Genomic DNA, 18,198 nt, shown 5'->3' with positions numbered 1-18,198 from the left:
GACCCTATCCCCTCCTCTCTTCTCCAGACCATCTCCGGTGACCTTCTCCCTTACCTCACCTCGCTGATCAACTCATCCTTGACCGCTGGCTATGTCCCTTCCGTCTTCAAGAGAGCGAGAGTTGCACCCCTTCTCAAAAAACCAACACTCGATCCCTCTGATGTCAACAACTACAGACCAGTATCCCTTCTTTCTTTTCTCTCCAAAACTATTGAGCGTGCCGTCTTTAGCCAACTCTCTTGCTATCTCTCTCAGAATGACCTTCTTGATCCAAACCAGTCAGGTTTCAAGACTGGTCATTCAACTGAGACTGCTCTTCTCTGTGTCACGGAGGCTCTCCGCACTGCTAAAGCTAACTCTCTCTCCTCTGCTCTTGTCCTTCTAGACCTGTCTGCTGCCTTTGATACTGTGAACCATCAGATCCTCCTCTCCACCCTCTCCGAGCTGGGCATCTCCGGCGCGGCTCACTCTTGGATTGCGTCCTACCTGACAGGTCACTCCTACCATGTGGCGTGGCGAGTTCTAGGCCCTCTCCTATTCTCGCTATACACCAAGTCACTTGGCTCTATCATATCCTCACATGGCCTCTCCTATCATTGCTACGCTGACGACACACAACTAATCTTCTCCTTTCCCCCTTCTGATAACCAGGTGGCGAATCGCATCTCTGCATGTCTGGCAGACATATCAGTATGGATGACGGATCACCACCTCAAGCTGAACCTCGGCAAGACGGAGCTGCTCTTCCTCCCGGGGAAGGACTGCCCGTTCCATGATCTCGCCATCACGGTTGACAACTCCGTTGTGTCCTCCTCCCAGAGTGCGAAGAGCCTTGGTGTGACCCTGGACAACACCCTGTCGTTCTCCGCTAACATCAAGGCGGTGACCCGATCCTGTAGGTTCATGCTCTACAACATTCGGAGAGTACGACCCTGCCTTACACAGGAAGCGGCACAGGTCCTAATCCAGGCACTTGTCATCTCCCGTCTGGATTACTGCAACTCGCTGTTGGCTGGGCTCCTGCCTGTGCCATTAAACCCCTACAACTCATCCAGAATGCCGCAGCCCGTCTGGTGTTCAACCTTCCCAAGTTCTCTCACGTCACCCCGCTCCTCCGCACACTCCACTGGCTTCCAGTTGAAGCTCGCATCTGCTACAAGACCATGGTGCTTGCCTACGGAGCTGTGAGGGGAACGGCACCTCCGTACCTTCAGGCTCTGATCAGTCCCTACACCCAAACGAGGGCACTGCGTTCATCCACCTCTGACCTGCTGGTTCCCCTACCTCTGCGGAAGCATAGTTCCCGCTCAGCCCAGTCAAAACTGTTCGCTGCTCTGGCACCCCAATGGTGGAACAAGCTCCCTCACGACGCCAGGACAGCGGAGTCACTCACAACCTTCCAGAGACATTTGAAACCCCACCTCTTTAAGGAATACCTGGGATAGGATAAAGTAATCCTTCTAATTTTTGTTTTCATTATATTTTTTCTTCGATATAGGCAATTTTGACTTTGTGGCTGTAATATCTATTGGAAACCAGTGGGTATTCCTATAAGTTGGGAGCGATCAACCAAGGAGAGCATTGTCTTTTTCTTCAAACTGGGTTAACTATTCATTGCAAATGTTTTTAAGCTTCATCACCTCCATCTGGTGGCCACAGTAAATGACTGACACAAGATTTGGTTCAGGACTTCAGCCCTGCAGGTGGCAGTAAATCACCAATATAAGCTTTGTGAAAATGGACTACTGAAAAATGGAGATGGCCTTAATGGTGCTGCCCGTGCTCAGATACAAAGATGAGTCCTATAACTTACTCTATGAATGATGATAATAATGATGATAATTAGCCCAATAATCCTAATATATTTTTTAGTTTAGATTTATATGAAGGGGGTGTGTTCTAGCCTCAATTCAACCACCACCCACGTCTACAAGTAGCACCCAGTTAGCTCACTGCACATCAATCAATCAATCAATCAATTTTATTTTATATAGCCCTTCTTACATCAGCTAATATCTCGAAGTGCTGTACAGAAACCCAGCCTAAAACCCCAAACAGCTAGTAATGCAGGTGTAGAAGCACGGCATCAGCTATGATGGTTGATAGGTGACTCAGGTGAGGAGATATTTACCTCGACGTAGGCATCAGCGGTCCCCAGCAGGCTGCTGTCCAGGTTGCTGGCACGGAGGTTGAACACCTTGAGGACCTTACGTTCCTCTGCTGCATAGATCTGGACCACAGCCAGAACACACACCACCAGCAGGCAGCACAGAAGAGAGGAGGAGGACATGGCTCTCAGTTAGATAGGGCTTGATCCGTGGAGGGGAAGACAACTAGGAGAGAGAGAGAGAGAGAGAGAGAGAGAGAGGGGATGGGGAGGGAAGGGGAGGGGGAGAGAGAGAGAGAGAGAGAGAGAGAGAGGGGGGAGAGGGGATGGGGAGAGATAGAGATAAAGGAGATAATATAAATATGTCAGTTGTTTCCCTAAGAGCAGGTCACAGAGCAGGAAGAATGAAAACACTAACACAGAGGAGAGAAAGACAAACAAATGAAAAAGACAAGTCAATTTTCAAATATAAAACATTATAAAGTGAACCCTTGTTACATGACTCCTGGAAGGTCATAATACCTGTGTTCTGTAGAGTCTGGAGACGAGCGTCTATCTGTCTGTCTGTCTGTCTGTCTCAGGGGAACCAACCACTGACGGTTTTTCATATGCCCTCTCACTTTTTATAAAGACCCCCCCCACCACACAAAAAGGCATCGCCTCCATTCCTCCCCACACAGAAATGCAATGGCACTCCACAGGTGGCTTGTTCTCAGTGATGCCTCAACCAATGAGATAACAGTCTGCGTTGCCAAACAACAGCAACACCTACAGGTATTATTATCCTCTGATTCTGATGAAATGAAGGCCAGGCTTTTGAATTAACACTTTGAGGGCTAGTTTCACAGCCCAATGAGTGAGGAAAACGTTGCTAGCTGTCAAATCATTGCTTCCTTGTTTTCTCAATTCCTCTCAAAGCTCATTGGAGGAAGAGGACCATGGGAGGGACCTTGGATCCTCTCCTCTCCTCCAATGCGCTTTGAGTAGAACTGAGGAAACAAGGACGGAGGAAGCAAGGATTTGACAGCTAGTAACGTTTTCAGACACAGCCCAATAAATAAATGAATGCTGATTGGTTAAAAGCGCATTCCAGCCGGTGTCTATTCCAGAAGTTAACACCGGCTAAATCTAGGACGTTAAAATGTCTATTTACTCTGTTCCATTTGACTGCGCAATCCACTGTCTCATCAGCCCAGCCAGGCAATTTATAAACTTGATCTCCACTATAAAAGCATCTAGACATTATCTCACATTTCTTTTAGACTAACATTTAGTTTTCAACATCAGAGATTTGTATAAACCTTGCTGTCTGTCTCTCCGACATTTGCAACATTGTTTCAATATTCAAATTCGATCTCCAGCTGTACCATAGTAATGAACATGTCGGGAGTCTGGACATGAATCAGCTGACATCATTATTAAGCTTAGACCATATTGTCGTTAGATAATTAAGTGATAATGCCCTCAAAGCCGGTATTTGGAGAATATATTTACACGGTTTGCCGGCCATCGACTTCGTCTCGGGCCAAACATCACCCGTGCCAAAATATCCTCCAAACACCGGTTTCTCGGGCATTATCACTTAATTATCTAACGACAATATGTTCTAAGCTTAATCATGTTTATGAACGGATCATTAGTCCCAAAGTCATGTACAGTATAGAGATACTTTATCTGTATGTCTATATACCATATGGCTCTGTAGTCATTGTTAGTTAGGGAGGAGTTGTGCGGAACTCTGACCAGCTTGCCTGTGATGTTATGTGGAGAAAAATAATGTAGCCTACCCTGGGATACACATATCTGATGAACAGGACATTGATATTACTGAGTTGATCATTGATTGGTTGAGGTAAGACTGGCCAGTTAAGCAGCTGTTGGAAGACAGCCCTTTCTTTTCGTTTCTGGTTTCTTTATCTTGTGTCGTGGGGTAAGATGATTTTGTCTTCTGGTCAGCCATTTCTTACTTGATTGCCTGATGTTGACTGTTTATGAGTGTATTTTCTGTTTATGTAGGTTTAAACATCAGATTGGCTTTTAGCTTGTTTTGTTTTCTCTTGGCAGGAATCCCAAATGGCATCCTATTCTCTTTATAGTACATTACTTTTGACCAGGGCCCATAGTAGTGCACTAAATAGGGAATAGGGTGCTATTTGGGATACAGCCTGTGTTCGTATTGGTGCTGGATACCACTGGGAATGGACCACATGTGGTTTAATATGAGCTTATTCTGCAGGCCACGGGGGCTTTATAAAATGGTACGAGGCATTGGGATAACTTGTGGATGATCAGGGCTTTATTCAGGAACGTTTTTTGGGCTACTCTGATGTGTCAAGTGGGCGAGATGCGCAGTCTGTGTTTGACTTTATGAATTTTGAGATGTCTGAGTTTAACTTCATAGAGAAACTCATTGTCCAAACCTACAACGGCGCAGCTGTAATGGAATGTATCTGCTATATATTTTCTTATTAGCCTTATGAATATAGAACCTGTGCTACAATGGTTAAAAAGGGCGTATATGCCTGCATCGTTTCTATAACAATATAGCTAAACCACTATTGGCTAAACAGGGAAAATAAGTGATTAGATACAAATACTTGTTCATTGACTTACTGACTTTACTCTCTTGTAATTGTAGGCTACTTGCTGATAGATTAGTTTAAATAGACTATTATTGTAACAGTAGGCCTACCTACGCAATTAACCTAATATGGGGTACTGACCACAATCCATTGATTTAATAACAAGAAGTGTTGATGATTTGGCCTTGGGGAGATCACGCCGCATGGAAGAAAACATAGCCACAATAAGGGGTAGGCTACTGTAAGTGCTGCAGATAAATTCAAATACATTTGTCAAATTATATAGGCCTCATTACTCCTGTCTCTACAGAAATAAATGAAATCGTTGAAAATTCTACACCAGAGAGCGTAATTTAGCCACAGAGGGAAAATGGTTATTGTGTTTCGTCACATCACAAGCACATACAGGCCTACAGTCGGGAATCCCGCAATTGGGCAGCACACGGGGCAAATATCAAACAGACGATTGTTGAGTTGTGGCTGTCAATGTGGCTGTCAATGTGGCTGTCAATGTGGCTGTCAATGTGGCTGTCAATGTGCCTGTCAATGTGGCTGTCAATGTAGCTGTCAATGTGGCTGTCAATGTGGCTGTCAATGTAGCTGTCAATGTGGCTCTCAATGAGGCTGTCAATGTGGCTGTCAATGTGGCTGTCAATGTGGCTGTCAATGTGGCTGTCAATGTAGCTGTCAATGTGGCTGTCAATGTAGCTGTCAATGTGGCTGTCAATGTGGCTGTCAATGTGGCTGTCAATGTAGCTGTCAATGTGGCTCTCAATGAGGCTGTCAATGTGGCTGTCAATGTGGCTGTCAATGTGGCTGTCAATGTGGCTGTCAATGTGGCTGTCAATGTGGCTGTCAATATGGCTGTCAATGTGGCTGTCAATGTGGCTGTCAATGTAGCTGTCAATGTGGCTGTCAATGTGGCTGTCAATGTGGCTGTCAATGTGGCTGTCAATGTAGCTGTCAATGTGGCTGTCAATGAGGCTGTCAATGTGGCTGTCAATGTGGCTGTCAATGTAGCTGTCAATGTGGCTGTCAATGTAGCTGTCAATGTGGCTGTCAATGAGGCTGTCAATGTGGCTGTCAATGTGGCTGTCAATGTAGCTGTCAATGTGGCTGTCAATGTGGCTGTCAATGTGGCTTTCAATGAACATCAGGCAGCAGCTAAAAGGACTTTCACAATATTTATAAATACAGTTGTGGGAAAGAAAACAGTCTGGATGAGTGAGTTTAACTGGAAAGTTGATGGCCTATAATTTCCTCCTCACACAATCTGTGTATCCATACTTTTCATTCGCCTGTGCTATTGGTTGCATTTAAGACACGGTCGTTCGTTTTATTGATCTCAGTATGTCAACGTAGGAGTAGCCATTTTGGTAATTTGTGTTGTATTAAAAAATATTATTGTAATGTCTCCAGTCATATAAAATGACGTAGCATTTCATGAAATCATATTAGAAAAAGCCATTTTTACTTGGACCCGCAAATACGATGATATGCACGCAATGCTTTATTAAATGTGATTTGTTTTTAACCCTCCAGTCAGCCCCTGGTCTTCAGGGCTTAGGATCGAATGTTATGAAACTCTGGTGATGCCTTTGACCAGCAGGACCTCAAACTTTACACGATTCTGACCTTTGACCTCTGACCCCACTCTCATTCCAAACACCCTCTAAACATAAGAGACGCACATACTAAGTACCCACCCCTATCACAGTGTCTGACTATCAGAATTAAGTGCATTAATTAATGAACTAACCCCTATAACTGAGCATATGCCAAATGCTCCCTGTGATCGTGTCCAAACTGAACATTGGCACTCATCTGATATGACGATCCTCACTTAGGTATGGCTTTAATAAAGAAACCTGCATCTCAGCACTATGGTCTCAGACTGGATATTTATTTTATCACGTAGTGTTTAGTTTTTGTCTTAATATTTGTCAGTGATGATGAATTAGAATTTAAATGGATTTCCCTTATTGAACTTTGATGGCCGATTTCCCAGACCCAGATTAAGCCTAGTCCCGAACAAAAAAACGCACTTAATGGAGAATCCCTGTTGAAAGTGTTTTTCTTTTTAGTCCAGGACCAAGTTTAACTTGTGTCCAGGAAACTAGCCCTCAAAGTATTTATTCAAAAGCCTGGCCTTCATTTCATCAGCATTTGAGGTTAATAATATTTGTAGGTGTTGCTGTTGTTCGGCCACGCAGACTGTTTTCTCATTGGTTGAAGCATCACTGAGAACAGAGCACCTGTCTCCATTGCCTCTTTACCTGTGTCCCAAATGGCACCCTGGACTAGGTAGTGCAATACTTTTCATCAGGGCATATAGGGCTCTGGTCAAAAGTAGTGCACTATGTAGGGTTATAGGGTGTAATTTTGGGATACAACCTCTGTGTTATTGGAGTATGTTGAGAGTGTTTTGTGGATGCACAGGTGAGGTCTTTATAAACAGTGAGAGGGCATAGGAAAAACCAGCAGTGGTTGGTTCCCCCGAGACAGATAGACAGACAGACGCTCGTCTCCAGACTCTACAGAACACAGGTTTTATGACCTTTTACGTGTCATGTAACGAGAGTTTACTTTATAATGTATTATATTTTAAAATTGACATTATGTAAAGTACCCACTGGGCTAAAACTGGTTGAATCAAAGTTGATTCCACATAATACAAAAATAAAAAAATCTATGTGATGCCTTTCCCCCTCTCTCTCTCCTAGTTGTCTTCCCCTCCACGGATCAAGCCCTATCTAACTGAGAGCCATGTCCTCCTCCTCTCTTCTGTGCTGCCTGCTGGTGGTGTGTGTTCTGACTGTGGTCCAGATCTATGCAGCAGAGGAACGTAAGGTTCTCAAGGTCTTCAACCTCCGTGCCAGCGACCTGAACAGCGGCTTGTTCCAGACCCCTGATGCCTACGTCAAGGTAAATCTCTCCTCGCCTGAGTCACCTGTCCACCATGATAGATGATGTGTGGTGATCTGTCACGTGCCAAATGTCTGGGTGATACACATTGGTGGTGGATGAGATCCCCCTCTCCCCTTTACAATGTGAATATATATATATATATATATATATATATATATATTTATCATGACGGTGATGTTTATGATGATGATTAACATTATCATTATCATCATTATCATCATCAATATTATAATTCAGGTGTTTATGGGCTCCGGCTACGGTGGGAAGACAGAGGTAAAGAACGACAACACTGACCCCTGGTGGAAGGAGGACTTCAACTTCTTCAACGCCCGTGAGAACGACCCCCTGAGGCTGGAGGTGTACGACTCCGACGTGGTCTTCGACAACCTGCTGGGGACCTGTGAGCGCTCCATCAAGAACGGAACTTGGCAGCATAGCTGCTCCATCAAGAGGGGAGGGATCCTGTCCTACTCCTACACCCTAGAGCCTCTACAGTAGACCCTGTACTACTCATACACCCTCGAGCCTCTACAGTAGACCCTGTACTACTCCTACACCCCCAATGCCTCTACAGTAGACCCTGTACTACTCCTACACCCTAGAGCCTCTACTGTAGACCCTGTACTACTCCTACACCCTAGAGCCTCTACAGTAGACCCTGTACTACTCCTATACCCTAGAGCCCCTACAGTAGACCCTGTACTACTCCACCTGAGAGCCCCAAGCCTAGACCAAAGCCTCTCCTCTTATCCACAACAACCTGTCAAAACTCTGACCTCACTCTAATTCCTAACACCCTCTACACCAGTGTTTCCCAATCCTGGTCCTGGGGACCTGGGGGGTGCACATAGTTATTTTGTCCCCTAGCACTAACACACCTGACTCAACTAAAGGCTTGATGATGAGTTGATTAGTTGAATCTAGTGTTTTAGTGTAGTGATAGTGCAAAAACTAAAACGTGCTCCCCTTTGGGTCCCCAGACACAGCTCTAAACTGTGTTCTGAATTACAATAGACTAATATACCTGCCCCCCCACACTCTGATCTCATGGTCCTCCCTTTAGACATCAATAAAACAACTGCATTTCAGTATAATGGTCTCAGTTTGGTTCTTTCTTTTATCACCATGAAGTGTTTAGGTTTTCTCCTAATATTTGTCAGTGACCCTCACAAAAAAGTCCCACAGGACTCCTGCAGGAATTTGTGCCTCTGTGAAGGAATTGTGCAGGTGACTTGCAGGAATCCCACAGTACTAATGCAATCCTGCAGGACAAAAGTTGATGACTTTCAGAAGCCACGCTTCTGCAGGAGTCCTGTTTGTATTGTCCTGCAGGAATTTCTAAAATTCTACAGATCCTGCATGTTTAAAAAAAAATATTCCGTCAGGACAAGGTAAATTCCGTCAGGACAAGGTAAATTCATGCAGGACAAGGTAAATTCCTGCAGGATTCATTTATACCTGTAGGGCAAGGCAAATTCATGCAGTAGTTTTGATTATCCTGTATAATGTCAGATGTTTATCAACATTATTCTTCAAGAGATCTTTTTTTCTTCATAAGCATGTTTGACTCATTGTTACAAACTGTAAACAAAAAATGTTTGAGGCGCTTGGTTTGATGACGGCAACAAATAAACAAATGAATACATTCAAATTAGACAGAATCCATGTGAATAGTAATTTCAGTTTATTAATTTTCATTTCACAAAACGTTATATTATATTATATTGTTCTTGTATACAGTATACAGTATATTTTCCAAATACTCCAAATACGTTATACATACAAAACATATGAATGGGAGTGTGATGTCTGGGACAGTGGAGGATCTGGGTCGCTGCGTAGTTCAGCTCACTCGAGTGGCGCAGCGGTCTAAGGCACTGCATCTCAGTGCTTGAGGCGTCACTACAGACCCCCTGGTTCGATTCCAGGCTGTATCACAACCGGCCGTGATTGGGAGTCCCATAGGGCGGCGCACAATTGGTCCAGCGTCGTCCGGGTTTGGCCGGTGTAGGCCGTCATTGTAAATAAGAATTTGTTGTAAGAATTTGTTCTTAACTGACTTGCCTAGTTAAAAATAAAATAAAAAATCAGAGTGAGTTTCAGTGTTAAGTGTCTGTGTTATCAAAAAATTAAAAAGTAACCAACAACAGAAAAAACTATAACAAATATGATGACCCAGGGTCCTTTTGGCCTTTCTACTGTCTTATAACACCCTTAGTTTATAAGTCATTTATTATTTTATAAGTCATTTATTATTTTATAAGTCATTTATTATTTTATAAGTCATTTGTTATTTTATAAGTCATTTATTATTTTATAAGTCATTTGTTATTTTATAAGTCATTTATTATTTTATAAGTCATTTATTATTTTATAAGTCATTTGTTATTTTGTAAGTCATCACATTTTGTTTAGGCACAACAACAACAATTCCTCACTGTCAAGGGATGCCTATCTGAAAGCAGCAGTGGCAGGATTCGAACCTGGGCCAACCTGGGCCAACCCGGGCCAACATGGGCCAACCCGGGCCAACATGGGTCTTACTAGATGAGCGCCTCAGGCAAGTCTGAGGCTAAAACACCATGGAAGAGCACGCATGCATGAATTGCAGACTATACTTCCTATTTTGCCATTTTATGAATAATTTTCATTTGGGCTCAGTTGTGACCTCCTGGCCTACTTTGTAATTGTTGTACAAAGTTTTGTGAAAATGTGAAAAGTGCACTCGGGCTGCCATTGGTCAGTTTGTTTTACCAGCAAAGGACACTAATCCTATGCACTAGGCATTCATCATGAAACATATAGTGTTTGAAAACCATGGAAGAAGACACATGTATGTATGAACGGCAGAATATATGCCTCCTATATTTCCTTCACAGGAATGTTTGCATTTGGGCTCAGCTCCTGGCATACTATGTAATTGTTTTACCATGTTTTGTGACAATTCTCGACCATTTTGTATTTGAAAGACTTGAGGTGTCAGGCCACACCCTCACTCAAGTTCATTGGCTCACAGCGGCCATGACATTTAATATCAACTTATTGAACATATTAAGATCCTGGTCTATAGATGCCGAACATTTCGTTTCGCGGAAATCGGTTCAGCAGGCCAAAATGCCGGATGATCCATCATAGTGAGGTCATCGATCCTAGAGGCAAATACTATATCAATATTATACCAAGTTTTGTGAAAAGTCTCAACCATTTTGTCTTTGAAAGACTTGAATTGTCAGGCCACGCCCTCAGTAACAGAGCTGTTTACAGATAGGATGGGTGGACAGCAGCGCCCCTCGCTGTGCTGTGCTTACAGAACTGCCATCTAAAACTGCCATTATCCACCCCCTTCACCTCTCCTCAGCCCCACCTAAAACCCTAACCCCCCCAGCACTAACCTACTGCACACTGCAATGTCAGAAGCAACTATTAACCTGTCTTTAATGTAGGCTAACCCCCAAATTCCCAACCCTAATCTACCTCCCATCTGTTGGACCTGGAATGTCTTCCATGTAGATACAGGTTGTTGGAATGTCTTCCATGTAGATACAGGTTGTTGGAATGTCTTCCATGTAGATATAGGTTGTTGGGATGTCTTTCATTGTCACAGTTCCCTCAGCCAGAACCCAAAAGCAGACCAGGACAAGGAGAGTTGAACGAAGGTGAGGGTTTATTAGATACGACAAAAGGTGCAGTATAATCCAGGGACAGAGCGGGCGGCGTGGTTGAGTAGTTGGGGGTGCAGTACTGGGTCCAGTGATGGCTCGGCAGCCGCCGACCATCAGGCAGAGGTGGGGTGAAGGTTCCGGACGTGTGACTGCAGGTGGAACAAAAACGGAGGTAAGAACACAAAAACTCAACAAAGTACAAAATAACAAAACTCACGCTAGAACACTCTAAACTGATACACAGAACACCTACTGTTCATGGCTAACGATCCGGCAGGAACTGGATGTTGGGCCAGAGCCTAAGAAAGGTGCTGATTAGGCCCAGGTGTGCAGATTGCTAATGGGAAGCAGGTGCGGAAACCAGAGCGCTCCCTCGGAGCGTTCCCGAACCCTCGGGAAACTGGAGATTACGACCAGGACCCGACTCAGACAGCCGGGATCGTTACAGTACCCCCTCCGACGAACGCCACCGGGCGGACTCCCGGAGCGCCAGGATGGAGGCGGTAAAAGTCCCTGATGAGATCCGCATCTAGGACCTGTCGCCGCGGAATCCAACTCCTCTCTTCAGGACCATACCCCTCCCAGTCCACGAGATACTGGAAACCCCGGCCCCGCCGTCTGGAATCCATAATGCGACGCACCGTGTAGGCAGGACCACCTCCGATCATCCGAGGAGGAGGAGGAGGAGGCGGAGGAGGCAACAGAGGACTGAGGAAGACAGGCTTGAGGCAGGAGACATGAAAGGTGGGATGGACTCTGAGCGTCCTCGGTAGTTTGAGTCGCACTGCCACTGGATTGATCACCTTCTCCACCACAAACGGACCAATAAACTTCGGTAACAACTTCCTAGACTCAGTCCGTAACGGAAGATCCCGTGTGGCCAACCAAACCCTATCTCCGATGGTATAGGTGGGAGCGGGGATCCGGCGACGATTCGCCTGGAGCTGATACCGGTCCGAACCTCTAAGGAGTGCCTTTCTGGCCCGATGCCAGGTCCGGTGGCAACGCCGAATATGGGCCTGAACAGAAGGCACTGAGAGCTCCTTCTCCTGAGAAGGGAACAGGGGAGGTTGGTAGCCATACAGGCACTGGAAGGGAGACATCCCAGTGGCAGATGTAGGGAGAGTATTGTGGGCATACTCAACCCAAGGCAACTGAGAGGCCCAGGAGGTGGGGTTGGAAGAGACCAGACAGCGTAGCGTGGATTCCATCTTCTGGTTGGCTCTCTCCGCCTGACCATTGGATTGGGGGTGAAAACCAGATGTGAGACTGACTGTAGCTCCAATGGCCAAACAGAAGGACTTCCAGACAGCAGAGGTAAACTGAGGGCCACGGTCGGAAACGATATCACTGGGCAAACCGTGGACCCTGAAAACCTCCCTAACCAGGATCTCGGACGTCTCCGAGGCAGAGGGAAGCTTGGCAATAGGCACAAAGTGGGCGAACTTGCTGAATCTGTCCACGATAGTCAGAACGACCGTGTTCCCCTCAGAAGCGGGCAACCCCGTGACGAAGTCCAGGGCCAGATGCGACCATGGACGCCGGGGAATAGGAAGGGGGTGAAGTAGTCCAGAGCTGGGCCGATTGGTACTCTTATTCTGCGCACACACTGGACAGGCAGCAACAAAACCCCGAGTATCCTCGGCCATGGCAGGCCACCAAAAACGTCTGCGAAGAAACGCCATAGTCCGAGCCACGCCGGGGTGACAAGCCATCTTGCTGGCGTGGGACCATTTGAGGACAGCAGGACGAACCGACTCAGGCACAAACAACCGACCGGGTGGACCGTTACCGGGACCGGGCTGAGTCCGAAGGGCCGCCAGCACCTCCTCCTCAATCTTCCACATCACTGCTCCCACGACGCAGTTCCGGGGGAGAATAGTCTCGGTCTTGGACCCACTCTCCTCCGTCTTGGAGAACATCCGGGACAAGGCGTCCGCCTTGCCGTTCTTAGATCCAGGTCGGAACGTCAGGGCAAACTTGAATCGTCCGAAAAACAACGCCCACCTGGCCTGACGGGGAGTTGAGACGTTTAGCCGATTGCACGTAAGCAAGATTCTTGTGGTCAGTCCAGACAATAAACGGTTGCTCCGCCCCCTCCAACCAGTGGCGCCACTCCTCCAAGGCAAGTTTCACCGCGAGAAGCTCCCGGTTACCCACATCGTAATTCCTCTCTGCAGGCGAAAGGCGACGAGAGTAGTAGGCGCAGGGATGGAGTTTACTGTCCGTGGAGCATCGCTGCGACAGGATGGCGCCAACTCCCACATCAGACGCGTCCACTTCAACGACGAACTGACGGGCCGTGTCCGGTTGAGAGAGAATCGGTGCGTTGGTGAATCGCCTCTTCAAATCCAGAAACGCTCGATCCGCCTCCGGATTCCACTTGAAGGTCCTGATACTGGAAGTCAAGGCAGTTAATGGAGCGGCCACACGGCTGTAATCCCGGATGAATCTGCGGTAGAAATTCGCAAACCCCAAAAATCTCTGGAGTTGCAATCTCGTACCGGGCTGGACCCATTCCAGAACCGCTCTAACCTTCTCCTGATCCATCCTAATCTCACCCCTGGAGATGATGTACCCGAGAAAGGATGTAGTGTGGGCGTGAAACTCGCACTTCTCGGCCTTCACGAACAGACGATTCTCCAACAATCGCTGCAGAACCTGCCGGACATGCTGGACGTGGTCGGAAGGTTCCTTCGAGAAGATCAGAATGTCATCCAGGTAAACAAACACGAAGAGACCGATCATATCTCTCAGGACGTCGTTCACCATACTCTGGAATACCGCTGGAGCATTGGTCAGTCCAAACGGCATCACCTGATACTCGAAGTGACCCATCGGTGTATTGAAACCCGTCAACCACTCGTCCCCCTCTCTGATCCGGACCAGGTGATACGCATTGCGTAGGTCTAGCTTGGTGAACACCGTAGCACCCTGTAAGGAGTCGAAGGCAGAACTCATCAAGGGCAGGGGATACTTGTTCTTGACCGTGATGTCATTCAACCCCCGATAATCAATACACGGTCGAAGAGAGCCATCCTTCTTTCCCACAAAGAAGAATCCCGCCCCCAGGGGTGATGACGAGGGATGAACGAGACCAGCAGCTAGGGACTCCTTGATGTAGGTCTCCAACGCCTCACGTTCAGGTCGGGAGATACTGTATAACCTTCCCTTGGGGTAGACAGCTCCAGGAACCAGGTTGATGGCACAATCATATGGTCGGTGGGGAGGAAGTGACAGAGCCTTCTGCTTACTGAAAACTTCCCCCAAATCGTGATATGTCTCGGGAACCAGGGACAAATCTGGGGGTTTAGCCTCAATCACCTGACTGGGAACCGAATGGGGGCAGGCAGTCTTGAGACAGTTAGCATGACAATCAAGGCTCCAACTCGTTACCTTGCCCGTCACCCAATCGAACGTGGGATTGTGTTCCTTCAGCCAGGGGTATCCAAGGACCAGAGGAACATGGGAAGACGGCAGAATGAAAAATGAAATCATCTCCGAATGATTCCCCGACAACCGCATCTTAACCGGTTCAGTCCTCATCGTGATACGTGCCAGACTACTGCCGTTCAGAGTGGTCGCTTCAATGGCTTCCGGCAATTGCTCCTTGGAAAGCCCCAGCTGTTCCACCAACTCGGCATCAAGAAAGCTTCCATCGGCACCTGAATCGATAAAAGCGTTAAGCGCTAAGCTCTGATTCCTGTTCACAAGGGTAGCCGGGAAGCGGGGTCTGACAGAGGTACTGAGAGGTTGAAACTGGCTCGCTAAAAGTCCTCCCAACTTTAGCGAGCCGGGCAGTTTGACGACCGCCGGGAACAAGTGGAGATGTAATGTCCCGAGCGACCACAGTAGAGGCAGCAGTTGGTCTTACGTCTATGTTGACGCTCCTCCTTGGTTAACCCGTGCCGACCCACTTGCATGGGTTCAGAATCGGGAGAGAGGTCCTCTCCACTAATCCTTAGTGGTGGAGAATGATCGACGTGTTCTGGTCCACCACCCGACCCGACTGGGAACTGAGAAGCTGATCGATTGGACGGACCCCATTGCTTCTCCCTCCTTCGCTCTCGGACTCGATTATCCACCCGAATAGACAAGGCTACCAAGCTGTCCAGGTCACTAGGCTCCGGATAGGAGATCAACTCATCCTTGAGCTGCTCCGACAGGCCCTGGTAAAAGGCCGCTTGCAAAGACTCCTCGTTCCACCCACTCTCCACAGCCAACGTCTTGAACTCGATCACGAAGTCGGCCACGCTGCGAGTTCCTTGGTGAAGAGAAAACAGACGCCTAGCTGCGTCCCTCCCTCGGACGGAATGGTCGAAGAGCTTCCTCATCTCGGCCGTGAACCCCTGGTATGAAGCCATGCAGGGATCCTGTCGTTCCCAAACGGCTGAAGCCCACTCCAGCGCTCGACCACGCAGCAACTCAATCAAAAAGGCTATCCTAGCCTTGTCAGTGGCATAAGAGTAGGGCTGTAGATCGAACACTAATCCACACTGCATAAGGAAGGAACGGCATCTTCCCAGCTCCCCCTCATATTTATCCGGCGTCGGAACCTTGGGCTCACGGAGGGACACAACTTCAGAAGCGGCAGGCGAGATGGGTGAAACCGGTAGTGAGTCCTCCACCGGACACTGGCGTTGGTTCTGGACCTCCGTCAGGCCGGTAGAAAGGTTCCGAACTGACAACGCGATCTCCTGTAGTACCATGCTATGATGGCCCAACATCTTCTCCTGCTGGGTAATGGCATGGCGAACAGAGTCCAGGTCCGCTGGGTTCATATTTGGCCGGATCGTTCTGTCACAGTTCCCTCAGCCAGAACCCAAAAGCAGACCAGGACAAGGAGAGTTGAACGAAGGTGAGGGTTTATTAGATACGACAAAAGGTGCAGTATAATCCAGGGACAGAGCGGGCGGCGTGGTTGAGTAGTTGGGGGGTGCAGTACTGGGTCCAGTGATGGCTCGGCAGCCGCCGACCATCAGGCAGAGGTGGGGTGAAGGTTCCGGACGTGTGACTGCAGGTGGAACAAAAACGGAGGTAAGAACACAAAAACTCAACAAAGTACAAAATAACAAAACTCACGCTAGAACACTCTAAACTGATACACAGAACACCTACTGTTCATGGCTAACGATCCGGCAGGAACTGGATGTTGGGCCAGAGCCTAAGAAAGGTGCTGATTAGGCCCAGGTGTGCAGATTGCTAATGGGAAGCAGGTGCGGAAACCAGAGCGCTCCCCGGAGCGTTCCCGAACCCTCGGGAAACTGGAGATTACGACCAGGACCCGACTCAGACAGCCGGGATCGTTACATTCATGTAGATATAGGTTGTTGGAATGTCTTCCATGTAGATACAGGTTGATGGAATGTCTTCCATGTAGATACAGGTTGATGGAATGTCTTCCATGTAGATATAGGTTGATGGAATGTCTTCCATGTAGATATAGGTTGTTGGAATGTCTTCCATGTAGATATAGGTTGTTGGAATGTCTTCCATGTAGATACAGGTTGATGGAATGTCTTCCATGTAGATACAGGTTGATGGAATGTCTTCCATGTAGATATAGGTTGTTGGAATGTCTTTCATGTAGATACAGTTTGTTGGGAATGTCTCAACCATTTTGTCTTTGAAAGACTTGAATTGTCAGGCCACGCCCTCCCACCCCCCATTCCATTACAGCTGCGCCAGTGTAGGTTTGGACAATGAGTTTCTCTATGAAGTTAAACTCAGACATCTCAAAATTCATAAAGTCAAACACAGACTGCGCATCTCGCCCACTTGACACATCAGAGTAGCCCAAAAAACGTTCCTGAATAAAGCCCTGATCATCCACAAGTTATCCCAATGCCTCGTACCATTTTATAAAGCCCCCGCGGCCTGCAGAATAAGCTCATATTAAACCACATGTGGTCCATTCCCAGTGGTATCCAGCACCAATACGAACACAGGCTGTATCCCACATAGCACCTGTGACGTCACGAGAGGCTACCCAGCTTTCAGCGGGATTGCTCAAGTAGTGCAAGGAGACCAGGTTCAATCAAAACAAGGATTTTATTAAAGGTCTTGGGAAACTAACGAAAGTATAACACAATTCTGTTCTCTTGTGGCTCTTTAAGGGTTAACAGTTCAGGGATGTCTCTTCCCCATCCAAAATCATAACTCTCACTCGCTCAAATAACTTTTCCCCAGTCTTACTGTATTCCACGTTGCAGCTAGTGGCCAACCCAGCCAAACGTCCTTCCAAATGTCTCTCACGTATTTCCACAGGTGCAGATATCCAAAGGTGAGTATTTCCCAAAGGTAAGTATCTCCAAATCCTTATATTCCTCATGGAAGTGGACGTGCAGCACTCTTGTCCTCCCCAGAGCCCAGGTTGGAGACTGTGTCTCTTCCCTTCCCAAACCTTCAGCTCATCAGCTCCTCATTTGTTTCAGCTGCGTGGGAAGATTGGCCATAGAGGGGTGGAGTTCCCGACCATACCAGCAGATGGAGCCATAGCTGTCTGGGTTTGCAGCCACCTCAGGGGGATGTAACGTCCCTCCAGGACACAGCCTCTCGTGACATCACACATCCCCCTCCTCGGGACCGACGTCCTCGTCGGGGTAAAGGCAGCGAAGAAGGCATCACGCCGGGAGAGGGCGTCCGCATTGCCGTGGTGCTTGCCAGCCTGCTCTCTCTTCAACTCCTCCACCTCTAGGACCAGGGACTCAGCCTCCTGTTGTCTCTCCTTGAGTTTCTTACTGAACGCATCAGCCTTGGTTTTAGCAGAGTTTAGCTTCTGTTGAGCAGCTTTCAGTTCCTTCTCTCTCTCTGCCTCCGCATTCTTCATCTTGTTCTCCAACACCTTGTACTTCTCCTCTGCCTTCTTCTGGACCTCCTTACTACTGCGCAGGGTCTCCTCACACTCCTCGATGGTCCT

At 47.4% G+C, this 18,198-nt stretch overlaps 1 protein-coding gene across 1 annotated transcript; it reads left to right on the top strand.

The window, feature by feature from the left end:
* Positions 1 to 7,104: 7,104 nt before the first annotated feature.
* Positions 7,105 to 8,154, top strand: LOC121530990 (GTPase activating protein 1-like). The gene is made up of 3 exons (XM_041836430.2): positions 7,105 to 7,236; positions 7,413 to 7,614; positions 7,855 to 8,154. Exons 2-3 carry the CDS (start codon positions 7,456 to 7,458, stop codon positions 8,113 to 8,115), a joined length of 420 nt encoding a protein of 139 aa, XP_041692364.1. The 5' UTR covers positions 7,105 to 7,236; positions 7,413 to 7,455; the 3' UTR covers positions 8,116 to 8,154.
* The last annotated feature ends 10,044 nt before the right edge of the window (positions 8,155 to 18,198 follow it).

The sequence above is a fragment of the Coregonus clupeaformis genome, chromosome 18 (assembly GCF_020615455.1).
Source record: "Coregonus clupeaformis isolate EN_2021a chromosome 18, ASM2061545v1, whole genome shotgun sequence".
Taxonomy (NCBI): domain Eukaryota; kingdom Metazoa; phylum Chordata; class Actinopteri; order Salmoniformes; family Salmonidae; genus Coregonus; species Coregonus clupeaformis.
The sequence above is the reverse complement of the archived record's forward strand: the minus strand, read 5'-3'. Positions and strand labels throughout refer to the sequence as shown.

What these genes read in the sequence shown, in the direction of transcription:
- LOC121530990 (XM_041836430.2), top strand. Translation starts at nt 7,456, where the DNA reads ATGTCCTCCTCCTCTCTTCTGTGCTGCCTGCTGGTGGTGTGTGTTCTG. An exon ending in CCCCTGATGCCTACGTCAAG is followed by an intron (nt 7,615 to 7,854) that starts GTAAATCTCTCC and finishes ATTATAATTCAG; the next exon opens with GTGTTTATGGGCTCCGGCTA.